At 38.5% G+C, this 27,853-nt stretch overlaps 1 protein-coding gene across 1 annotated transcript in view; it reads right to left on the bottom strand.

Annotated features, from left to right (window-relative positions):
* LOC122787923 (dynein beta chain, flagellar outer arm-like) overlaps positions 1-27,853 on the bottom strand; it is a 5,188,001-nt gene that overhangs the window by 3,412,122 nt on the left and 1,748,026 nt on the right. The window contains exon 46 of the mRNA XM_044054850.1: positions 9,244-9,373. Within this exon, the coding sequence (XP_043910785.1) occupies positions 9,244-9,373 (130 nt within the window). The remainder of the gene's footprint in view (positions 1-9,243; positions 9,374-27,853) is intronic.

Below are 27,853 nucleotides of genomic sequence, written 5' to 3' on the forward strand. Positions count from 1 at the left end.
TAAAACACCAATTCCTAGCAGTAAAATAACTTTCCCGAAGAGGAAAGCATCAATAATACATAAAATTATTAAACGGAAGGCTTTTTCTCCAAGTGGAACTTATCTATCCAGCAAAGGAACAGTGCAAGACCACCGTCAATCCTCAAAAGCCACAGAGGACAGTACTCTTCGGAGTAAAGCTCTGATGGGCTTGGTACCCAAACTTGTCCTTTAGTCAGCTCACAAACTCAATAACTGTAGAAACTGTAGAAACCAAAAGGCCTGGTATAGCTGCAGACAAACGGACAAAGTATAGCAAATGTACCTGACCAAGTTTCCTTTCTTTGCGCTTGTATCCAAATGGTAAAAACCTTATATCCAATATTGCTTTGAAGTAAAAATTATATTTAATAAGCGATACCAACTTCAATATGTTTGGTTAATTAAAACAAAACAAATAAAACACTTTTTGTTTCCAAAGGTTTGAAAACGTTTTCAAATGGTTTGTACTCCACCCTTTTCCTTCTATTTATAGTGATCATGACATCACTTCTCCTTAAAGGTATAAAACACCTTAAATACAATGTGCTTCTACAATGTCAAAATTATTTTTTGTTGTGTAGCATGATCAAATAAAAGTAAATAAAATAAAATAAAACTTTTTCTATCCATCTTTAAATCGTCATTCATAAAACACTTTTTAAACAGATAAAAACTTTGCTTTACAATCTCAAAGCTTAGTGCAGTGTGTGTGTTCTATAATGTGAGTGCACTCGATGCTAGTTGTATTTATACCAGCACATGCCTATTAGAACACTAATATAAAAAGCAGTCCAAATAAATTTACATTTACACGCATTGAATTCCATACTTAAACTACCCCTTAGGTTTATGAAACCCAACAAGGGAGGGGAGTTAGTTATTATGGAAAAAGAAGATTGTAAACAGAGGATGAAAGAACTGTTGGACAGTGAAACATACATTAGCGTCTCAAGGAATGAATTGAATATTGCCTATGTCAGAATTAAAATTTATATTAGTGACTTGTTCACAGAAGGAAAAATAGACCTAAATATGTACAACTACATGACTATGCTAGCACCAAAAATTCCATTGCTATTTGGAGTACCTAAAGTACATAAAAACATAGAAAATCCACCTATGAGACCACTAGTAGATACACGCAACAGTATTACCTACAGTTGTGCTAAAGTAGTGGACTCAATATTAAAAAAATACATAAAGTATGAAAGTCAAATTAGCAAAGACTCTTGGTCCTTTTTGAAAGATATTAATCAACTTACATACGTAGAAAAATATAATTTTATGATATAATTTTATGACAATTGATGTCAAGGATTTGTACACATGTATCCCACAACAAGAAGGGATAGAATGGGTTTCTAGAAAATTAACTAATCTAGGTATGACACGCGTCAAATTGACTCTAGTGGAAGAGTTAATGGACATAGTGTTGTCCAACAATTTCATCACATTTGACAATAATTTTTACTTGCAAAAAGTAGGAGTCGCAATGGGCTCCCCCCTTGGGGCAAGCAAGCTTTGCAAACCTAGTTATGGCTCAGTGGGAAGACACGTACATCATGAGCCAAACCCACATTAAAAACTTGTTGTACTATTATACAAGATTTTTAGATGACATTTTTGTTATAATACAATGTGATGAAAGTACATCTAGAGACCTTATCCAGTACCTTAACAATACCACACATTTTTTTTTAAATTTACTTCAAATTATAGTGAAGATAGAATTCCTTTTCTAGAAATAGAACTAAGGAAAGACAACAAACATAACAGATATGTAAGTACTATTTTTAGAAAGGAGACTTTTTCCAACAGTCAGTTACACTTTACCAGCTGTCATTCATTCTACCAAAAATGATCTGTTGTAAAAGGACAGCTGGTAAGAGTGGCAAGAATGACAACCCTTGATGAAGAATTTGTAACAGAATGTCAGAATTTAGGGAAGATGTTCCAGAACAGGGGATACCCATTGGAGTTAGTCCATGATCTGACCAACAAAATAACCATTAAGAGAAGGAGAGGAACATACAAACCAATCCTGGATAATAGTAATAGGGAAGTTGAGAGAAATTTTGAAGCCTTGACAGACAGCAACACACAAAAAGGACCAACTTATATTAGTTACAACTTTATTACCCAATATAGTATAAATGCAGAAGATCTTAGGCAAGTCATATACAAGAACTGGGAAATATTGGTAAATGATCCAAATGTGAGGAAAAGACTCTTAGAACTTCCTAAATTGATTTTTAAAAAAGGTAGGAATATGAAAGCAATCCTGGAACACCAAGTTAACATAGTAGCAAAAAATCCAGGTATGACAAAGTGTTTAATGTGTAACTTTTGTAGACACATAGACACATGAAAGACATTCATTATTCGTGACAGAAAATATGTCACCAGAAGTAAGTATAATTGCCAATCTATATTGATAGTTTACCTTGCTACATGCCAACAGTGTCAAGTTTTATAGAAAAAACTATACGTACACTCAGAGAAAGAATGTACGAACACCTATAAAGTATAAAAAACGGTAAACTTGGTAATGCTTTGGCGAGACGCACTACGGACTATGTAGGACACCACTTTAAGTTTTGGGTCATTGACCAAATAAAAATGGATGAAAGAAGTGGACCCGTTAGCCTCTTGCTAGAAAGGTTGGAACTAATGTGGCAACTTACCACTCATGCATGCACCTATCCAGGTATCAATGAAATGTCCTCGATACTCTGTATTCTTAGACTTAAGAACTTAGATAGAAGTCACTAATTTCATTATTTATACAGACTTTACGTTTGTTAATAGCTCAAGTCTAGCGTAGTATTATTTTTAGTACATAACCTTGAGATCTGAGACTTCAGGGTACCATAAAGGTATACCCATTATTGAATGATGTTATAATGTTATTTGTACGATGAAGTCAGAAAGCGACTATACTTTTTGTTGGTCAGTTATGTACTTCCAATTGATGTACAAAGTCTTCTATAAACAAACGGGTGTATTTACGTGTGTACAGTTGTTTATGAGACTATCTTAGATCACATATAGCATAGTCAATATTTACTGTACTTATTTATATTACAAGAGATTTTTTATAGACATTGTCTTAAACAGTTTCTGACTTTCATAACTTTGACATCCATAGATGAGATGCATTTAACTAATTTATGACAAAGTTGACACGAGGAACAACAAAAATATAGACTTGCACACTTTTGTTACTGAAGGGTTGTAGCATTTATAACATTAAAATGAAGTCTACACATAGCTGTTTTAGTAACTTGTCAGGGTGGTAAAAATATATAAAACAATTCTAACAGAAAGATCATGTATGTTGCAATGAACATAACAGGACAGGAATATGCAAAGATTATTAGATAAGAAATGTAAATTTATTTGGACTGCTTTTCATATTAGTGTTCTAATAGGCATGTGCTGGTATAAATGCAACTAGCGTAGAGCGCACTTACATTATAGAACACATACACTGCATTAAGCTTTGAGATTGTAAAGCAAAGTTTTTATCTGTTTAAAAAGTGTTTTATGAATGACAATTTAAAGATGGATAGAAAAAGTTTTATTTTATTTTATTTACTTTAATTTGATCATGCTGCACAACAAAGCATAATTCTGACATTGTAGAAGCACATTGTATTTAAGGTGTTTTATACCTTTAAGGAGAAGTGATGTCATGATCACTATAAATAGAAGGAAAGGGGTGGAGTACAAACCATTTGAAAAAGTTTTCAAACCTTTGGAAACAAAGAGCGTTTTATTTGTGTTGTTTTAATTAACCAAAAATATTGAAGTTGGTATTGCTTAATAAATATAATTTTTACTTCAAAGCAATACAGAGTCGCTGGTATTTGGATATAAGGTTTTTACCACTTGGATACAAGCGCAAAGAAAGGAAACTTGGTCAGGTACATTTACTATACTTTGTCTGTTTGTCTGCAGCTATTCCAGGCCCTTTAGTCAGCTCAACTTGAGCTGCTTGACAGTTTGGGTGCATGGAAGATCCCCTGCAGATTTGGAAGCTGGCTGGCTATTATATCTTGGCAGGATACAACTCCCTAAGCTACTGCTACTGCGCCAGTGTTCAATAAAATTAACATCTTGGGATACAGCTGGACTGTCTGACATTTCATTGTGGTTTTACAGGAATAACATTCAAGTGGTTTGCTTCTTATCCCTCCTGTGCCTCCCAGACAGTTTATTTGAGATAAATTCCTCTTTCTCCTTTCTGCTGGAATGTAGGGCACCTCTGTGTTGTATTTTGGTGCCATCATTGTTCACACTTGCCTTGTAGTTCCTATGAACATGGTCCTCCTAGATTTATTAATGGCTTCTGACACCATGAAACTTGTGATACATCTGGAATTCATGAAATTTCACTGTGGTTTTACAGACATTATATTCAAGTGGTTTGCTTATCTCTCATGTCCCTCCTAGACAGTTATGTTTGAGATAAAATCCCCTGGCTCCATTCTGCTGGAATGTGGGACACTTCAATGTTCCATTTTAGTCTCATCTTTAACACATGCATGTTGTAACTAAAGGAAGCCATTATTATAAAGAGACGAATTTACAATGAACCTTATGCTGATGACATCCAGTTTTAGCCCTCTTTGTTTAGGAGTCTATGTCTAGTGAGTAATTCCACATCAACCAGCAAACCTGTTACCAGCATGGTGCCGCAGGGGTCAGTGCTGGCCCCCCTAGTGTTTGGTATATACTCCTCAGAAGTTCAGGGTCAAAACTAAAGGGTTGTGTCTGACAAAGTTTGCAGACACCTGCAAACTAGGTGCAATTATTGAAGATACTCCAGGATGGTCTCACACAGACCAGTAACTGGTGTATTAGTCATGGTCTCAAACTGAAGGCAAAGAAATGCATCGTCATTCCTTTCTGCACAATGTCCCTTCACACTATCAAATCAATAAGAATGCCCTAAGTAACCAGGAAGTGGTAAGGGACATGGGATCACATGTTGACCGTGACCTTAACTTCGACCACCATGGGTCTACTCTTGTAAGGAAAGCTTTCCACGTAGCACATTGATAAGTAAAGGCATCTCCTTGAAAGCAAAAGAAGTTATAACACGCCATACTCTGCATTTATCCTTCCCATAATTGAGTATAATGCTCCATTCAGTATGTACCATACTAAGCATCTACAGCAATTAGAGAGACCTCAGAGGTTTCTAACAAAGAAGATCAAGAGCCTCCAGCATGTGTCTTACAAGGACCGACTAAAATCCTTGTTACTATACTCCATATCATATAGACTTCTTAGAGGAGACTTATTCCTGGCCTACAGAGCAACCCAAGACCCAAACCTAAAAACCTTACTGCATATCCGTAAATCAAATGAGTCTAGGGATACCCATTCCAGGGACTTAAATATGGCCTGTGACTTAAATAGTACATGTTGTAGGGACATATTTATCTCCCAGCAACTGCCACATCTGTGGAACAGGCTACCAATTCATTTGAAACAGAGCACCTCTATGACATTGTTCAAGAGGGACCTGAATGAGTGGATGGGGCACTGTAAATTCTTACCAGGGACAACACCTACAACCCTCCTGGACATAGATAGTCATCATTAAATGCAATCTTGGGTATTGACTAGTACCTCTACTGTATTACATTGGGTTGAAATTGCTAGGCTTAAAATGACCTCCAGGTCGATAGCCTAGTAATCTCCTATGATCCTATCTTATGATCCTAATTTTACTACCAGTAAGACGTTGTCTTGTTCGATTCTCAGCTAGAGCGTCTTCTGTGTGGAGACATGTGAATGGGCATACCTTCGTTGAAGGTTGTGCATCAGGGCCGACAACTGGGCATGTAAAAATCTACTGCCAATCATTAGCGGACCGGAGTTCCGCTGTGGCGACCCCTAACCGGAAAAAGCTGAAAGACACAACAACAACAACAACAACAACAACAACTGCACTGCTTGGGTGACATTCTGCAATTGCTGATGAAAATTTAACTTAAACTCATTCCAGCATAAACTGAGATTATGTAAAATGGTACCATTCATTCTTCACATCCTCCTCTTCTTCCCTGGTAATTTGTTATAGGGAAATATGTTGAAATTTGTGCATTATGTTCATGATCTAGGTGAAGCTCTTAATGAGAGTTTAACACTCAACCTATGTCAGTGTCACTAAGGAATTCCAATTCAACCATAGGACTATATTTAATGATGAAGCAGGCAATTCATTCTCTTGACCTAGAAACTGAAGTTTGGGCCCTGGTTATGTCTATGCTAGTCTGTGGCAATGCTTCTCACCATAGTCAGTGTATGGTGTCAGGCTAATTTGTAGCAGGTACAGAAGTTCATTGTAAGATTACGGACTGACATACCCTGGACTAGTCACATCATGTAGTTATTGTAGGATCTGCAATGGCCTCTAATTACAGCCAGATGCATATTTAGAATCTTGATTTGCACCTTCTGCAATCAGGACTCCTTCTAACTAAAGAACTTACAGAGATTTTATACACTAGCTAGGCACTTTAGATCTTCTGGCAAGAGGCTGCTTAACCTCCATGGACTCTTTCAGAAACTTCTGGCAGGTGACATCTACATATGTTGCCCCAGATATATGGCATCAGCTACCTTCTTAGAGCTGGTTGAGCAATTCTGAGTACTTCAGAAGATCCCCAACGAACCATCTGTTTCAGATATTCGATCCGGAACCAATGATGAACACTTCACTTATTTTTAGATTTATTAAGTTTTAATTTAATAATAATAAGATTTTACTGACTTTTGAGATATCCTACAGTAAGGTACATGGGCTTCCACAGGCTTGTTGCCTTTTACTAATCTGTTAGTGTTGCTGTCATATCTGTGAAATACATATTTAAATAAATTAAATACATGAATAAAATGGGTCTATATCACGTAGTCGATGTATGACAACTTCGAACATTATATGGTCGAGACCATATGTTCGAAGATGTCATACTTCGAGTACAAAAAAAAAAAAAAAAAAACAGGAACAACTTCCTGACAGTTTAAGCAGGGGGCAAGCCACCCTGCACCCCCACACCCCCTGCTCTTTAAATATACCAACTCCAAGACTGCGCTACAGTACAGTAAAGGGACAATTCCCTTTACCGCATTGTAGTGCAGTCTTGGAGTTGGTATATTTAAAGAGTGGGGGGGTGTGGGGTGCCCCCCTGCTTACAACCCTTTATTTTCTTTCCTATTTTTTTTTTTTTTTTTTTTTTATGTGTTTGAAATTCTGTAAGTTTGAACATATAGGTTTGGGCATATGGTGTTTGAATTTACAGAATTGCCACTACATGATATCGACCCAAATAAAATCCATAGTTAGTATCAAGTACAGGAAACTATGCTATTCCTGTCATATGTAAAAGCACTTTTTTTAAATTTTATGATACGAAAAGGATTTCCTTTTTATAGCTTTAAGATATTGCAGATCTATGTTTTGCAAATTCTATCTTACGAAGATTAATCATACTTTTACACAATCAATATGCTTGTTTTGTTTCTTATCACACCCATGCTCTCCATTCTGTTCAATCCTTCCTCCTCAGCTCTTCTTCTCAAAGCTTAAGGAACTATCCTTGAAGCAGGAACTAAGGGTAACATATCTGGATATTTCTGCTTATCATGAGTATTTAGAAAATAGTACAAACCTGTAAATAAATGTTTGCGTCTACAAATCAGTTCATCAGTCTGCACATTCACATTATAAATTCTTCACACTGCATCAACTCGTAGCAAGCCAAACAACCCAGTATACAGAGGTACTTCAATCTCAGCTTTTTGGAACAAAATCTATTGCTTATTCTTACATTCAAAAGTAATCAGTCTATAACCATCTGGTTTTATGTACTAACTTGAATAAATAAGCAATTTCTACACAGTTGTCTTCATTTTATTCTCTTTCTAATTCAGCTCTTGAAATATTTGTGCAGGTATTACATTACTGCAAACAAATCTCTAGCTTTTACACAAAAACTACTATTTCTGAATTTCTCTTTTAAGAGTTCTGAAATTTCTTACTGCAAATTCTCTGTATTACTTTCTTCTACACAATTAACTCTCTGCATATCATCATCATTGATGTAGACAGAAACAATTAATTTTCACACCTCTGTTCCAATCCATGCCTTTTCCTTGAGTAGATATTAATTTTTCACTTACCCTTTCCTGAAAAGTGATTTATAGTTCCACAGATTCTGTACATTTGAATCATCTTCATTCTAATAGCCTCACCTGTCACATGCATTTCATGCTGCAGTCTGCTCTCAAGGTCCATTTTTTTATTTTTATTATATTTTTATTTTCATCTCTTCTGTCTTGCAAACAGCTTTATATAATTCTTACTCTTTTGTGAGTTACTTTAACTGTGAGAGTAATTTCATTTACTCTGTGAATAGCAGTGGCTTACATGTTAAATCCATTTCTCTCTAATACGTGTCTCTTATGTAATCATTTGAGACACTACACACACTTTGGCCTCATACTAATAAATAATGCATCTTACCAAATTCACACTCTAGCTCAGCTTTAATTCAGTAAATAATGTGTCAGTAGTTTTGTGGAGCTTTCTGCTCATGTGAAGAGCAAAAGGAGGATATACAGCAGTTTTACCCCTCACCTCACTGTAACTCAAACTTCTATGTTACCAAAACAATATCCTGTCTTGAGAACCCTTGAAACTCAAGTGTATTATAAATCTCCGGGGTTTCTTAAATACAATGCTCACATTCAGAAGTAAATCAAATTACTGAACCAAAATTTACATTTCTCAGAATAAACTCTCTCGGTTAGAGAGACTTTCTGGAGAATAAATCTGAATCATTCTTACACATGAGATAAAATGTTTTAAATATAGTTTTATGTTGATTCATTCCTATGATGTTAGCTTATCTGCATTCACTGTGCATGTATGTTATAACTCTTTACATAACTTTTGGAATATACTCTTTATTTTTAAAAATATGTATGCCTTGAAGTCTTAAACATCTTGACTGAGTCTTCACTGCAAAAGTGTAACACCTTGTTCTGTGGTGTCATCTAGCCATCATAAAAACACAAACATATTTAATGTACATAAACAAGCATGTGTCAGACACTTGGCTCTTGAGTGGGCAATACAAATTATCTATATGCTTCTGGTACAAATACAGCATAATAGTGTAAAAATATTAATTTGTATTAACAAACCTGCATATGCCAGCCCTTTGTAGATATCTTGAATAATATCATGATCTGTGGCACTGGTACAATTGAAAATGAAGACAGGTTTACCCAGAGCATGACTCAGTTCTGCAATAGTTGATTTTTTACCAGTCGCCTAAAATAAAAAAAATAGTTTTAAAATTGACATCCCATGTGTTTTTACATAGACAGCTAACAGCTATACTATAGTGCAGTACCTTAAAACATATATATCGTAGTTAACACATTTTAATATGTGGCAGTATCACTTTAAACAACCATTATCTTTGAATGAAATAGAAACTGTGAAATTTGCAGATCAGAGCACATCCCTATACTGCAATAACTCAGAAGTCATACGTAGTTTCTTGTAAGTTATTCACACAGAGTTCACATTCAGTAGTGTAAAACATTAAATGTTATCTGATAATAACTGGAAAGTAAGAGGGAAACAATATAATGACATTTTTGCAAAGTGAACAAACTGTGAGCTTATATGAAACCTATGTACTGCAGCTCTTTACTCTCTCTAATTTATAAATAAAGAAAAAAATGCTGCAAATGTTTTTTAAATAATTATATGTCATTTGGGAATAGTAACATGATTTATATAGAAGTGTAACAAAAGGAGATACAGCCAGCCCAGCTGTCTGGAATTTTGTAAGTGGTTATGTGTCAGCTGTGAACGTCAACATGCTTCATGTAAGGTGCTTGTGTTACCAACCTTAGTAGAACTCTATGTTCCACAAGCTACATTAAAAAAAAACTCCTTCTCAAACTTAAAACATGCTCCCCATCAGCTGGCAAACTGCCATCCTTCTTCCTAAAAGCTGTTGCCTCATCAGTAGCATACCCTGTTTCCATCCTTATAAACCACTCTATCACTGAATCAACTGTTCCTACCATTTGGAAAAAAAATCTTTACTATACCCATCCACAAAGGTGGAAATTCCACAGAACCTTCTAACTTTCAACCAACTGCCATACTTTTTCCTCTCTCAAAAATGCCCAAACACTGCATCCACAAACAACTCATGGCCAACCTCACTCAAGGGAACCTAATCACCTCTACCCAGCATGAGTTTCACCCATCAGCACCTCTACTGCTCTAATTTCCTTTACCAGTACCATTTCCCTTGCCAGAGATAATAATAAACTTGTGTTCTGGCTTTTCTTAAATCTGTCAAAAGCCTTTGATATTGTCTCCCACCCTATCCTCCTCTCAAAACTATCCTAACTCAACCTTTCCTCAGCAACTATATCCTGGTTTAACAGCTACCGTTCTGATAGGCAGGAATCCATCAAATGACTCGCTGCTCTTTCTCCATTTCTCCCCATCAAAACAGGCATCCCATAAGGCTCTATTCTTGGACCCCTCGTTTTCAACATCTTCACCAATGAACTACACAAATCCTGCCCCCAGTCTTCCCTCATACAGTATGCTGATGATACTACTAATATATCCATAGCCGACAATCCAACTTAACTACTCACCCTCACACAAACATCATTCAAACACACAGAAACTTGGCTTACTAATAACCAGTAATCAATCCCAAAAAGACAAAAACTCCTACTATTCCTCTCAAAACCCCCCTGCCATCTCATATCCTCATTTAACACATTTTCACTTAACACTAACATCACCCCTGATAACCAGACTAAGCTCCTAAGATGACCAACTGAAATGTGACCTTGACATACATCACTGCATTAAGAAAACCCACCAAAAGATTGACCTACTATATAGAAACAAAAGGGTCCTCACCCCCAGACTCCAGAATCTCACTAGCCAATGCTTACCTTCTTCACAACTTTTTCTACAGCTCACAAATCTTTACAAACCTTCAGTCTTCTCTTCTCACTAAATTTGAAACTACCTATAAAAAAGTAGCTAGATCTGCTGTTAATTTTCCATCCAAATCTCACCACTGTCATGCCTTCAGGTCATTCAATTGGCTAGAGTTTCCTAACCAACTCAAAGTTACTCAAATACTCATCATCCACTCCATCATCAATAAACCTTCTTTCTGCCCTAGAATTTCCTCACTAGTCTCACTTTATGCCCCTCCTCGACCACTAAGGAGCTCTGATCAATTTCTGTTGCAGATTCATAAACCTAAACAATCTATCAGACAGAACCTATACAGCTACTCACCTGCTATTAAATGCAGCAAGCTTCCCATGACCCTGAGAAGTATACCACAGGTCTACAAATTCAAGAGATCTCTCAAAGAATATCTAAATCACACCTGGATATGTCAATGTAACCACCCCACCTAAATCCAGTCTTCCCTCCCTCTCTCCTCTTCTTTATTCCTCTCTCCTTCCTAAGTCTAATTACCTCCCTTTACTATGTCTTCTTTCTCCAACTAACCTGCTTCTTCAACCTAATAAACACCTGATTCTCTTCTATTATTTCTCTTCTCTGTTCCACACTTCTGCTGTACTATCTCTTAACCTACAACTAACTACTCGTCCTGTTGACTACAATTAGTAACTGACCAATATACTTACTCCCACTATCTACTATTCTACATGTCTGTACCACCATTATGTTTATCTGCTTAACAATAATATACATAAGTCTTACCTTCTTTACTGTTGAGTCATATATTGCTATTCGTATTGTATTATACATTTATTGTAACATGCATCTCTTAGTTATATTTGTACTGCTGGAGCTTTTCTTCCCGGGCCTCTGCTGAAAAAAAGACTTTCTCCCAGTCAGACTATCCAGTCAACAAATGTCAAATAAATAAATGTGTATATCAAACTAGGTTTATACAGATGTGTGTTGAAAAGGGTTTGTAAAGTACTAAGCTTAAAGATGCATCCACAGTGTACCCTACTGGAAACAAACAGAAATGTATATAGACTATTGTAACTGTTTAAATATATATATTTTAACAAGGAAACTGGAACACAGAAGATCAACTTGCAAAACTTCAAAAAATAGTTGAAATTAAATTACTTTATGGCTAGGCCATAAAAAGATGTTATCTTTCAATTTTAGTGCAGTAACAGACACAATGTCTAAACTAGGGAACTTTCTACATCGTCTTGCAAGTGTTTTATTGTTTTATGACTTACAGCAGGTACCAAGATTTGAGGAAAAACCTTTGTGGATGCATTTTCACAGGTAGATGCTAAATGCTACCAGTTGCATCAATGGTTGCTTTTGAGCCTGGGATCTGAAGTCAGATGACAAGAAACAATGTCATTCTGCAAGCTATTCCAGCAGTAATATTTGAGATATCAATTTGGGAAGTCTCTTAGTGAGAGACAACATTCTGTATTTGTCTTTGACCTGACAACATAAAGATCCTCTCACCAAATATGCCTTGCTTCCTCTGAAGTAAGTTTACTAGGGCACAGTATAATTCTTTTAGATACAGTCAGGAATATAGCTTAGACATTTTTCTTTATTTATTTGGGACTGTCCTGCAATGTTTTTTTAAATATTTCCTGTGATTTTGAACTCTTCTGTCACTGTACATATATATTTAGTATTGTCTTGTTCTTTTATTATTTATTATTAAATATATTTAAACATTTCATTGTAGCTGATCTTTGTGAGACATATTTAAGTTCTGAGAGTACTTGCATATTTATTTGATGACACTGGGTAGGCCACTCCTAATAGCCTTGCTCTTGTTCAAACTACCATATAGTAACATTACACAGTAAGACTGGACAAACTTTGTTAAGGGGATTAACATAGCTGATAAGGAGTTGGCTGGTGCCAGTGATAACTACCTTATAGTCTGGGCAGAAAGGGGGCATAGCTAGTAAACCTGTGCCAGCCTTTCCCAGGTGTGTGTGTGTGTGTGTGGGTGTGTGTGTGTGTGTGTGTGTGTGTGTGTGTGTGTGTGTGTGTGTACATCAAGACTCAAAGAGTGTGTGTGCCAGCTACTTGGACAGGGACACGAAGCACTGGTTGGACAGAGAGGGTGCTGGAGGTCTTGGCCACTCACCTAAGATCTCAACTCTATAGCTGTGCCAGTGGGAAACCTTATTGGGGCTCTAGAGAAAGAGGGAGAAACCAGCCCTGGACTAACTGCAGTCTCTGTGTGCTCTTAAGGGAAATTGCACTTGATGCAGAGCGCTGGATCTGGAAATACTGTGTATGTGTGTGTGTGTGTGTGTGTGTGTGTGTGTGTGTGTGTGTGTGTGTGTGTGTGTGTGTGTGTGTGTTTATCTCTGTCATCCTCCCAGTGTACATCATCCACTATTGCCAGTGGTGCAGATTGAGGCTCCTTGATTACTGGGCCAGTGGTGGGGTGTCACAACACCTTTGAGAGTTCTACAAATATTTTAACATAGAAACGTGCAGGCTTCTAGATATCACATTTTCTTAGGTAAGTTACTTTATATACTTCATAAAATGCTGCCCAAACTTGTTTTTTTTTTTCAACTCGGAGTACATCTTGGTATTACTTTTAAAACAACATTATTGAGGTTCAAAAAAAGACATAAAAATACACATGTAGATGACACAACCCAACATGCATCATAGATCATTTTAGAATTTCAGTTATTTTATTTATTATATTTACTTTTTAAATATGAATATAATAAAATGTAATACTTTATTTGATCTTTGTTAATCAGACAAGATCTACTAGACAGGGTCTGTTTTCAGTGATGACCCAAGGGCATTGATTTTCCTCTGCAACTGTCTTGATCACACAGCAAGTGGAAACAAAAAGACCTGATGTACAGTCTCTAGGACACAACTAACTTACAGCAAATATTTGTTTTGTTTGGTTATTTGTTAGTTTTCTCATGTATCCTTTACCATTTGAATAAACTATATTTGTCATGAAAATAAGCAAGTATATGACATAAAATTCAAAATAAATACAGACAGACACAGACATTACATTAAAAAGGCAATTATTTAAGTTTTGTTAGGTAGTCTCTATAAATCTAGTGGGTCCTTTCATGGAACACCTTCAAGCATACAAATGTACATCCACAACCATTTGTAACAACAAATCAAACATTCATTTGTTTCAACTTTACACATCAAAAAACAACACACAACAGAAAAGAAAATAATTCATAGAAGACAAGTATCTGTCAAAGTGAAAGCTCTATGTGCGTCACAAACAGACTGCAGCAATATGCTAGAAGGGAAAGAGAGGCAGTAACATGAGAGGGAGAGAAAGAAAAAGTAGTATATGCTATAAAAACTATGCTTTAACATTTACAGTGAGTGGTAAAAGCTTACTCATACCAAGAGTTGTTAGGAATTTCAATTAAAGTTCTTGTTTTTCCCATATATACCCTGACTGATAATGTGTATCATATACGTAAACAATGTACAAACTCATTTAGCTGTGTTAACTCATGAAGAAAAAGCAGTGTTTTTTCACCATCAAGCAGAAGATATACAAAGAATTAATGATAAGGGAGTTTCTACAAAACGTTGGTTTGGCAGACTACCACTCCTCAGAAATATTTTTACACTGTGATTTTGTGAGGCTGCATATTAACTATAATTCAGTATTTGTTATTGTTTCCTACTATACTGACACAACCTATTACCAATGGTCCACCTTCGTTTGTTCTACAACCAATGTTAGTCAATAATTGGCACTGTTAAAAGCATGTGCATAGTTCACAATGTCATAGCATGTTGCTGAAGTAATTATTATGAAGTTTAATGTTACACCTAAATTTCACTGAAAATGGGTACATTTAAGAGAATTCTTGGGTTTCATCATACTTCATGGTACTTCTCAGCCTTACACTTGAGCAGAATACAGCAGTAGTTGAATGGCAAATAGCACACTGAGGAAGATTTTATGCTGCTCATTTAAAGCTCGATGACTGGGTCTCCAGTTGGACAGTATGGCAGTATTCTAGGCTATAGACTAAAATTACATGTTTTGAGATGCTGTTAGACACCATGAAGCCAAATGTCTCAGTGCGGTCTCTCTTGGAGGAAAGCGAATACTACCATCATATTACAGATATCCACAGAGTTTCTTAATCTTTTGATAACCAAAGGGTGTTGCATATTTCTCAACATGGCTTTACAAAAATAAATGTTCTACATCCACCTGCCTAATCAGTTTTTCAGATCATGTTGGTAGGGCTGTGGATAACCAACTGGGTGCAATTATGGTACATTTAGATCTCTCCTCAACATTCAACAGTGTGCCTCATATGGTTATTAGAGAATACATGTCAGGACTTGGTATTGATACTTTTATATTTAACTGGATTAACTCATGGCTTTCTAACGAGCAATTTAATGTAAAAATTGGCAATCATTATTTGCACTGAGCTGACACCCATTCAGGGGTCCCTCAAGAGCTCTGTTTCATGTCCAGTATTTTTCAAAATGGTATTTTCCTTTCTGCCCATACATAAAAGTATTTGGGTTGCCAAATATGCAGATGATACCATGTTGTGACCAGTTATTACTAATGACACTGATTATAATATGTTCATTAACTATCTTCCTGGTGCAGTAAAATGGCTGAATAAGAATGGGTATAACAGCAATTTCCTGACTTTTGGGCCCTTGAAAATCAATTGTATCAGCTTGTTACATAATAATTTTATTAGGAGTCCTTCCTTATTTAAGGATCTGGGTGTCTGCACTGACCACAAACTGAACTTTAAAGCCAATACTTCAGTGGACACATCTAAGGACCTTAAAGTATGTGGTCAAAGTTTAAGAAGTTTTCAATGCAGAACTTCAGCTTTACTAACAGAATTGTTTGTAACTTATAATAAACCAATTATTGACTCAAATTTTATGCTTTACTCAAAATCTAAGAGTGATTTAATTCTCAATGACAGAGTATAAAGCACATTTACTAACTGCCTATATCATGTTCAAGATAGTATAGCTATGTAAGTTGCACTTACCCATAACACTGGATGATCAAATTCTTCATTACTGCAGTAACCTATGGGGTATAGCCTGCCAAGGACACAGCCTCTATACAGCTACCAAAAGCTTTCACTCCCTGTCATGTTGTAACTTTGGTTGTTTATCGGCCAAGTCCTTTTTGGAGGGTGCTATGCAAACAGCTAGAGCGACTAAAAATATTCAGGATTTTCTTGCCCCTAACTAAAAATGGGGAATTTATCCTAAACTAAACCAAGATACACATAACAAAACCTAACTCTGTATCCTACTAAAACTATATGGGGGGTTGCTGGTGGTGGGTGTGTGCAAAGCCATAGAAAGAATTATTATGGACATGATAAACAAAGAAACAGGAAATCTTCAAACACTGGACCCATCCCACTTTGGTTCTGTCAAGGGCAGGTTATATCTACTAAACTTTGTGGACTTTGAGAAAATCACTAGAGCCATGGACTAGGACTAAATGGTACATACTGCCTACCTTGACCTGGAAAAGGTATTTGACAAAATATCTCACTCGGGTATTATAGACAAACTCAAAAATTTAGGCATAAATCCCTGTGTCACCCAATGGATAGCCAAATGACTCACAGATAGGGCACATGAAGTTAGGGTGGGGGAATCCACCTCTACCAGGCCGCCTGTTACTGGTAGTATCCCCATTATGGCTTCGTACTGGGATCACTCCAGTTTGGAATATACTTCTTTGTAGTCAAGGCAAATGTAGAGAGGCTTTGGCTGACCAACTTTGCTGATGACTACAACCTAGGTGCAATCACTGAATCCCCCAATTATGTAAATATCCTCCAGGAAGGATTGACATAAACAAATAACTGGTGCTGGAACCATGGCCTTAAACTCAATGCAAAAAATCCATAGTAATTCATTTTGGGAAGATGACAGTGATAACACCTCCCTAAGAGAAGACCCAGCAGTATCAGACTTGGGAACTCAGACTGACAGTAACCTGAATCTTGAGCAGCATGTGTCCATGATAGTGAGAAAATCATTTTATGTAGAGCAACCTATAAGTAAGGGCTGGGCATTGAGATATAGGGAGATTATAGTTCCATTAGACCAGTGATCAAGATGGGGTGGCCATAGAGATTCCTCACTAGAAGAGTATCGGGTGTAAATAATATGTTCTATGCAAACTGCCTTAATGCCCTGTCCTTGTAATCGGCCTCCTACAGACTACTGAAGGGTGATCTATGCCTAATTTAAAAGGCATACTCTGATCCAGCCCTGATGGACCTGCTACACATTCTCAAAGCAAGCAGCACTAAAATTACTCACTTTAAGGATCTAAACCTTGTATTTGACAAAAATAAAACATGTTGGAGGGACAGGTATGTATCTCACAGACAACCCCTTCTTTGGGACAGACTAATCATTCATGTGAAACAGAATTTTATCCTAAGTCTATTCAAACATAATTTGGACCAACAGTTGGGAAATCGCAAATTCTCCCCCGGTTGTCACCTGTGGCCCTTGTGGACAGGGGCAGTCTGTAGATGCCCTAAGGTACAGGCATATACCAAAGCCATTCTAGCCTGTGGGCATTGATAACTGGGAAAATTGTGGGCCTGAATGCCTAAGATTAAAAACAGTCTGTCCATTAGCCTTGTAACCTCCTATGATCCTAGCATAGTTTAAGCAACCTGGGGGGAAGAAGGATAAATTAAGTTCCAGAAACCCCTAAAAAATGGTTCTAGCAAAGCCTGCTCTGGACCTGGATAAAGAATACAGATTGTAGTACTTTGTAAATATATGGATAGAAGACCAAGTTGCTACCTCTAGAATGCTTCAGGAGCCTACCCCTTTCCAGTAAACCATTGTAGAAGCTAAAGCTCCAGTGGAATATGTTTTAACACTGCCTGGAATAGATTGTCCATGGTGAGAGTAGCAAAACAGAATAGCAGAGAATAACCACCTGAAGTTAGTTTTCTTAGACACAGGCTGACTTTTCTTAATCCCAGAAGAAGAAATGAATGGCTGGTTAGCTTTGCTGTCAAGAAAGTACCTCAGCTGCCTATGCACATCCGGTATGTATAGAAAATATTCTCCTTTGTTTTAGGATCTGGATAGAAAACAGATAGACTGAGGATCTGGTTCAATTTCAATTCTGAAATAACTTCAGGCATGAAAGAGGGGTCTGTGCATAAAGTGATCCTGTCTTTGTGAAAAAAAAAAAAACAGATAGGGTTCTTCTACCATGTGTGCTTGCAACTCAGATACTCTTCCTGCAGATGTCAGCACAACATGAAGAGCAGTTTTCCAAGTGATGAACCTTAAGTCAGCTTGACAAGCAGATTCAAAAGATGACAGTTTTTTTTCAGCACAAAACTGAGATCCTAAGGAGGATGAACCTGTCTACAATGGGGTCTTAGGTGGAAATCTCCTTTTAGTAACTGTTTGATTATACATAGAGAAATAAAGAAGGGGATCAATGAGAAGACATGCTGAAATGACCACAAGATGAACCTTTATAGAATAATAAGACAAGCCAGAATATAGTAATTCACACAAATATCGGAGCATCAGTGTTACAAAATCCCTAATGGTTCCCTGGTTATTGGCTAGGCACCAACTAGAAAATCTCTTCCATTTGCCAATATATGATTTTCTTGTAGCAAGCATTCTTAACTCCTTCAGAACCTGCTGCATGAATCATCGAGGCAGTCAGCCGGTGTTTTGATGTTGGGGTGCATTAAACTCCCCTTGTCTTATGTGAGTAGAGCCAGTCTGTGAGGAAGCTTGTGGTAAATGCTGATGGCCGATTCCAGAGGAAGAAAAAACAATTTTGCCTGAGCCACAAGGTATTTGCCGCAACGACTTTTGAAGAGTTTTTCTGATCTTCAGAATTACCCTGGAAATCACTGGAAAGGGTGAAAATGCATGTAGGAACATCCACAATTAAAAGAATAAAAGATCATCTCTTCTCCAGGCCTACTTGAAAGGAGTCCTGAAATGGAATCTGTCTGCTTTGAAAAGATCTACCTGAGATGTTTCCCGCTTTTTGATTATTTACTGGAAGACCTCTGTGTCATGTTTCTACTTGTGAAGATCTGCCCAGGACTTGCTTAGCTTGTCTGCCACTATGTTTGCTCTGATGGACTGTAAGATACAAATGTTAAGAAGAGATAAGGAGCCAACTCCCAAGCTATCATTGCCAGGCAACCCAGAGGGTACAACCTGATGCTCCGTTTATTTTGCACACAATCATTGCATTGACTGCAATGATCTGGAAAGGACCTTGGTCCCAAAGATGATGTGGAGACTTTATGGCCTGAATCACACCCAACATTTCTTTGATATTGATGTACTTTGTTCTGTCTGAACTTTCCCACAGTCCTTGACCTTTTACCCCCTTTGAAAGTGCTCACCAAGCAAAATCAGATGAATCAATACAGATTGCATTGAGAGACCTATATTGTTAGCTATCTGATACCTCCACCAATGCAGTTCTAACCTGATAAAGCCCAAGACTGGAATTTCAAACTCCAGGGAATGAGAATGCTTGGTCCATGTGTTTTTGAGGTACCATGAAATGTTTCTCATATATAGCCTGGCAAAGAGAATCATGAGAATCATAGAAGACATAAGGCCTAGTATCCTAAAACATTCTTTAGCAGTAGCTTGAGACTGGTGAGAAAAGTTGATGAAGACTTGCAGACACAAATTCACCATCTCTTGAGGAAGTAAAGACTTTTGCAACAGTGTTGATGAGGCAGTGAGGAGGGATTTGTGTATATTTATCTGGAATCCCAGCTGCATTAGAAGAGAAGATACCTTTGTTAAAGACTCATGCCAACTGCAAAAGACTCTGCACAAATAAGCAAGTCATCTAAGTAAGGCAACGTGGATTCTCACGATTCTGCAGTGAGCAACAACTGGGGTTAGACACTTTCTAAACACTCGTGTTACAGTGGAAAGCCCAAAGAGTGATGCAGAGAACTGATAATGTGACACACACACAACATCTTAGAAATCTCATGAAGTTGCTTGACATTAATGTGAAGGTAAGCATCTTTGAGGTCTAAGGTTAGCATGACAGTCTGATCTGGGAGAACAGCCAACGCTGTTTGAATTTTAAAATATTTACAAAAAGACTGAGAACAGATGAGTTCTCCTTCTGGAATAAAAGTCCTTTACCATTTGTTCTATAGGAACGTGCTGTACGACACCTGTTTCTGACATGTGTTGGAGCCCTTAAAGAAACACCTCTGTTTGACTGGAGCAGTGTGGGGACTTCCTTGAAAGGAGAGAGCTTTTCTATCAAATGTAGTCTGTAATCCTCCTGCATCACCTTCAAAACCCATGAGTCTAAGGCAATCTTTTGCCAAAAAGGAGCACTGACAGTCAGATTCTGTGAAACAGGAAGTCATGCAGGGACAGGAGGGAGATGGAAGGTGAATGGGTTTCTGGCATACTCATACTGAATAGAGCAGCTGACCCTTTTTATGGAATACTCCTTTATTTTTGGGAATGTTATTACTCCTGTACCATCTCTTCTTAGGTGCCAGTCTGTTAAGTAGGAGCCAGCATTTGTTTGTTTTACCTTTTAAAAGCAGTAGAGTATTTAAAAAAAACCTGGTGACCTGAAAAATCCTAAAAACTATTAATTTACCCTCTCATCCCATTGTTTGAGGGCCTGCAGAGCAGAAGACCAGACCCAAACAAAACCTCACTATCCAGATGGGAATTCAAAATTGCTAACTAAATCATCTGAAAACTTTTGATTTCATACCCAGACAAATATCTTATGACTGTAGCTGAAGTAGAAGCCCTGGTAACAGTTTCAGCACACTCATACACACTTGTTAAGACATGTTTTGAAACAGTTTAGAAGACGTTTTGAAACAGTTTAGAAGACCTACCTTCAGAAAGCTAAGAAGCAGAATAAATGTCTACATGTAGCCCTGGTAATTAAGAATTCTAAAGACTAACGTCCTGCTGTCTATTGGGAGGCAACTGTCTCTAGGCTCAAGTCTTGCTGTTTGGGTGGGCATCAGTCTCCAGACTCATATCCTGCTGTCTGGTGGGAGTTCTCTGCATCCAGGCTCAGGTCTCACTTTCAGGAGGGGAGACTTCTGTGTCCAGACTCAGGTCCTGCTGTCTGGGGTTAGTTATCTATTATTATCATTCATTTCATATAAGAATACTTCCAGTAACCATATTTCATTTTCACACAGACCATCTGTGTTTTACTGCCTACCTATGTAAAATGTTTCCACATGGCTTCAGCAATGACACTTTTATGGACAGCGATTTGACAAGTTTAGTTCTGAAACCCCCATATACAAATAGAAGTGCATGATGATTCACAGGTAATAATGCAGTACCTCTGCCTATGCATCCTTACAGATCTCAAGATATTATGTGCCTCTGTGTCTACCAGTAATAGAATCCTACAATGTAAAGATGGCAGCTGAAGTCAGCTGCTGTCAGGATGACAACTTCTCCAAAGAAACTGAGGATAACATTTTGGAAAATGAAGAATGCAGTGTGCCTGACTTTGCCTTTACCCTTCAGGATAGTGATGACAGTGCAGGCAGTGCTGAAGACACATCAGATAGTGATGACAAGGGTGACTGACCCGTGTCATCACTGCAGTGGCTGCAATCACTATGTCAAGAGCATGGACTCACACTTCCACACTTAAGTTGTTGTGATCCACAGTCATTGTGAAAAAAATCTTACATGCAGCCACTGATAAGCATCTACAATCTAGGAGTGACAGCAACAAAATAGGTCACTACCAAACAGTAGAAAGCTTCTACAGTACACTGACAATGAACCGGTGCAACCAGTAGCAAATCAGCAGCCAGCTGCTGCAAAGTACTACCAGTCTACAGTTAGAAAGCTCACAGTACTGCAGTAGTTCTAACTTGCAAGACATAACTTTGCCAGCTGGAAATATCAGACTCAACCTCATGCTCCCAACCAGTGAGTATCGCATTGGTTTCAGTATCCCTGAATCGGACTCAGTTTGCACACAATGAACATCTACCACTTCCATGTGATCAACCAGTATGACTCATTACACACAGCAGATTCCCTGTACCAAGTGATGAGAAACAGTCCATGCATATTGGATGTCTTTCACTTCCATGTAATGAACCCATATGCTTTGTGGCACACAACAGGGGTCCTGTACTAAGAAACAAACCACTGTCACAAGAGATGCAGTTTACTTTGTGTGCAGGTTATGTGTGTGAAAGCTGTGTCAGGGAAAAAAGCCATGTCGTGTGAGCAGCCATTTATGCAGCCATATATGTACATGGCACAGAGCAGACCCCCTAGTAAATGTAATAGTAGGACAGTGGGATACCGTACTACATCATGTCTGTGTCCATGATTTTGTACAGCCCTTGGGCTCATCAACTCCTAAGCATAGTGAAAAAAATGAGCTTGACTTTTTCCATTCTATGTTTCTCCCATCAATGTAGAAAACATTGCTGAAGAAACAAACTGGTACATTTTTCAGTATCAGCAGGCTTCAATAAAGGTGGACATATGATGGACACCAGTCAGTGCTGATGACATTAAGGCATTCCTTGGAGTGTGAATTTATATGAGCATGGTTTCTCTTCATGAGTACATGAAATACTGGGATATGGACCCTTTGTATGTTAAATTACCCCATAGCAAAGGGGATGCCCTATGTTCATTTTGAAAAGAAATTCGACAGTACTTTCATCTTAACGATAACACCACCAAACCCCTTAAGGGTGAGCCAGGCCATGACAAATTGCATCATATATAGCCCTGTGTTGAATGCTCTTACTGAGGCTTTCCAAAGCCAGTATAACCTCTACAGAGATGTGTCTGCAGAAAAGGCTATGGTGGCATTTCAAGGTCACTTGAGTTACTGCCAATACATGCCAGTCAAGCCACAAAAATATGGTATCAAAGTGTGGGTCCTGGTTGATAGCCACAATGGCTACGTCAGTAATCTGCAGTTCCATACAGGAAAGGAGAAAGGGACACCTGAGGCCAGACTTACACATCATGTAGCCATGGATCTCACAGAGAATTTGTATGGTAAATTTCACCATGTGTATTTTGATAATTTCTTCATGTCTGTAGGCCTGGCTAACAAATTACTGTAGCTTGGGCTGTACTGCTGTGAGACAATGCATACCAATCATGCAGGATATCCACACAATCTCAATAATGTGGCCACAAGAAAGCTCCATAGAGGAGACATTATTCAGAGGAAGGGTGGAACATTCCTTTCTACAGCATGGAAAGACAATCGCACAGTTTCTCTGTTGTCAACAAACATTGATCCAATAGAACTTAACTCAACTATACAGAAAAGGCAGAACGATGACACTAGTATTCACATATCCTGTTCATCTTTCCATTGCCTCAGTACAACTACATGAATGACGCTGATGTCACAGAACAGTTAAGAGCATGATATACCACAGGAAGAACAGCAGTAAAGTGGTGGATGCATACCTTCTGGTTTCTCTGGGTTGCAGCTACTGCCAATGCATTTCTTATGCTAAGAGAAAGTAGTAATCACCAAGTCTATTCCTGGTATGAAAATGTTTGCCTATGAACAAAAAATGGATTTCCATTAACAGTTGTCATCACAAATGCTATTTCAACATCTATTGAGATCTCTGGTTTGGAAAAGGGTCCCTGCACTGAGGGGAATAAACACACCATTACAATGGGTATTATATCATGCAGTTAGGATACAGAAAGCCAAATGCTGTTGCTGTCTTGTTACAAAAGAATACAGAGGCATCACAAGGATGCATTACACATGGAATCATCTTGTGCCTTGACTGTTTTCTATCCTAGCATGGTTATTTAGAGGCAGTTGAGTCACCATCATGACTGAAGCTAAATTGAACAAAACTACCATTGTGCACTTAATTACATTATTCAGCAGCAAAGTGGACACTTGCTTGCTATAGCATGGAAAGACCATCTCAGTCCTTCTGCTGTTAAGTAACACAGATTCAATCAAACCAAGAGTAAGCATGGGTAGATGGCAGTGAGGTGGCACACGGATTCAGATTCCCTGTCCAACACTCTCATCACATTACAAAAAGTTCAGGAATGGCATTGATGTGTCAGACCAGCTATGGGCCTGGTATACCACAGGAATATTTTATTCAAATTGGTGGCTATATCTGTTCTGGTTCCTGTGAGATGTGGGTACTGATAATACGTTTCTTCTGTTGAGAAATAGATGTAGCCATCCAAGTGCGTGTGAGGTATGGCAACCTTCCCCACTGAAGCAAACTGGCTTTCCATGTACAGCTGTTGACATTAATGACTGGCATCTGTCCAAATCTCTGGTCTGCCATTATAAGAATCTCCCACTTAGGGAAGTGAGCATGCTACTACAAAGGGGACCATATTTTATTCTATAAAACTGCAGAAAAGCAGGTGCCTTGGCTGTGTAGTACACAAGAAATGCACAACCATCACAGGGATGCATGACATGGTGAAAAATTGTGCTTGACATCCTTTATACCATGTCACAACTATGCAGTGTCAGGAAAGACATCATTATTACTACAGTCTTGGAGAAATTGCGAGTGATCATGTGTGGATGAAAATATATAGTGATATTGCACTTTTCTGTTCTAAAACTACATAATAGTAGCATCAGTAACAATATGCTTCTACAGGTATGGCAGAAGACCACATGGCCCTTAGCAAGCAATGCAACTGACAGGACACAAGGGAAATACAAAAAGAGTGTGAAGCACCTCTTTTACATCTTCAGACAGCGTTTTATGTGCAACTTCTGCATGCAGTACACAGATATAGTTACCTGTTCATCCCAAATGTCATGTATCCAACATCCGACTGCTGCCTCTACTGGCTCAATGGCCATGTGTGCCCCATCAGTCTGACGTGTGTCTGTTTCCTTGCGTGACTTGTAATGAAGTGCAGCAGAGATACATTGCACTGACACTGGGTGTCCCCTGGAAGACTCTGCCTCAGTGAAATGGGTGTCCAGGCAAATGTTCTGCTGTCTGGAGGAAGTTGTCTGACTCTAGGTTCGGGTCCCACTGTCATGGGGGAGGCATCTGTTTCTAGGCTCAGATCCTGCTGTTTTGGGGGGAGGGGGAATTCAGGTCCTGCTGTCGGGGGAGGGGGGATGTCTGGGTCCAAGCTCACATCCTGCTTTCTGGGGTGAGATATCTGTATCCAGGCTCAGGTCCAGTTGTCTGGGGGGAGGCGTCTATGTCTTGGCGCAGGTCCTGCTGTCTGGGGGGGGGGGGTTTATGTGCCCTAGCTCAGGTCCTCCTGTCTGATGGGGAGGCATCTACATCCAGGCTCAGGTCCTGCTGTGTAGAAGGGGGGGTCAGCATCCAGGTTGAGGTTCTGCTGTCTAGGAGGAGGCCTCTGCTTCCAGGCACAAGTTCTGCTGATGAGGGGGGGATTTGCATCCAGACTCTGGTCCTGTAGTCTGTGATCTTCACCACTTCACTGTCTGTCTGTCTGTTTGCATGGTGTGACCTATAACAGAGAAAAGCAGAGATGCACAGTAACAAAACTGGGTATCCCCTGGAACACTCTGTCTCAGTGCAGTGGGGTGTGCATGCCAAGGTAGGTGGGTCTATCACTCAGTCTCATAGCATTACAGCACAAGTGGAGAGACTGGCTTTGCTCTGCCCTTCCCCAGTACATTCAGTGTCCTTCACTTTGTTGAGTGTGTGTGTGTGTGTGTGTGTGTGTGTGTGTGTGTGTGTGTGTGTGTGTGTGTGTGTGTGTGTGTGTGTGTCTGAGTCTGGTGTAATGCATTGGGAGTAAAAGATTACATATTGCACAATTTCAGATATTCCTGCATGATTTGACTGCTTATTGCTATTTCTCAAGTGGTCTGATGTTTTTTGGCAGGTAAGAAATCTACAAAGAAGTGTGCCTGTATATGTGAAAATTCATATGTGTATTGGGCAGGAGTTAGAGCATATAAGACATTGGGTGTAGATCTGTGACTGTGTTTGCAAGGTTATCGTGCAAACAGAAGGTAGACATTCTGCACGTTCTTGTGGAATTACATTCATGGTGGCCAACAGCTCTGATAATTTGATTCAACAAATTATCAGTGATGCCCTTGGAGCAGTACTGGGAGGCAGAAAGCAGCTGAAAGAATCTGCATGCTGACAACTGGATAAAACAGGGTTCTGATAATAGCATTCAGGCATCTACTTGTAAGCACCCCACCATAACTACATCATCTCCAGAACTATACATTCACAATGGGTTGCATTTAACAAATGAAGGTCTCCATTACTTTATGATGGATATCCGGAAAGGAGTCCTTATGGAACTGTGTTATCTATAAATTTTGACACCATAAAACACATGGACAATCCTTTAGTTTCATTTCTTTGTTGCCTTCATTTTTTTTTTTACTTTATATAGCAAAAGGCTTTGTTGTAATAAAGTACTTTAACTGAGTATGTCTGACTCTTTCTCCTCATTGTATGTACTGTATAAATGCATGTGTACATGGCTGCAGTACTGAGTTTCAGTACATGACATCATATTTCATGGCACCAAACTAAGACAGTCTTGCAAAAGTGGTCACTGATATCTGCTGTCTGTTTGCAAACAACCTGAAGATATTTGGACTTGTTTCGTAATGCAAATGGCAATTTGCCTAAATATTATATTGGGACTGCGGTGGTGGTGCTGCGGTAGCGTTGTCGCCTCACAGTTAGACGTTGCCCGTTCGATTCTCAGTTAGAGCATCTTCTGTGTGACGACATGCGTGAATGGGTGTTCCTTCGTTGAAGGTTGTGTGTTAGGCCCGGCAAGCCAGCATGTACAGCTCTACTGCCAATCATTAGCAGACTGGAGTTCCACTGTGGCGACCCCTAACCGGGAAAAGCTGAAAGACGCAAAATTATATTTTGGTAAATAACTGGAATTTCCTATTGGGGATGCGTTGCAGAACAGCATTTCACATGCCAAGTTGACAGAGAGCTCATGATTGGCTCTTTATCCCAATGAGGTACTCGGTACTACAAAAACTGAGTTTTTCTTGGTAATTATATGAATCTATGGCATATGCTCATTATTATTTTAACTTGCTGAAATAGTATCTAGCTGCCATGTGACTCTGAATAGAATAATGGAGGTATCAGAAATGACTGACTATATAACTTCATGGGTGGCTACTAGGTTATTGGCCCAAGAGCTTAGCCCAAATAAAGTACAAGATGAGGCCTTGATGAGGTGTGAACTCACAATGTCCTGTTTATAAGACCAGTGCTCTAACCCCTGAGCTACAAGACCTGTAAAACTTTTACCTGGATCCAAACCCCAGACCCTGCAGTTTGGAGTTTGCACTGTAAGCACTTCTCCAACAAACATAATACAACACTTTGCAGAAGACATCAGCAGTTACAGCCTAGTATACTTCGTATGCGGTCCCCAACAGAGCATTGCATTTTGTTTATTTACTCATTTTGTAATACTCAAGATTATCCTATTCAGGGTCACAAGCCAGCTGGATCTTGCTGTATGCCTCTTATACTATTAGCAGGAATTCTTGTGTGGTAAATGCAGGGAATTAGGCTCCTCCGATGAGTGGAGTACTTGATAACAATAGAATTATGAGTTTCTGGGCTTATATTCCATCTTGTTCAGTAATAAGGTGAGCATATTAGCATAATTATTCATATTTCTGTACATATCTCTGGCACTGTGTGTTTGGATGGGTTGTGATTCAGTATT

Source organism: Protopterus annectens, chromosome 13.part0 (assembly GCF_019279795.1).
Source record: "Protopterus annectens isolate FY-2018-M chromosome 13.part0, PAN1.0, whole genome shotgun sequence".
NCBI lineage: Eukaryota > Metazoa > Chordata > Ceratodontiformes > Protopteridae > Protopterus > Protopterus annectens.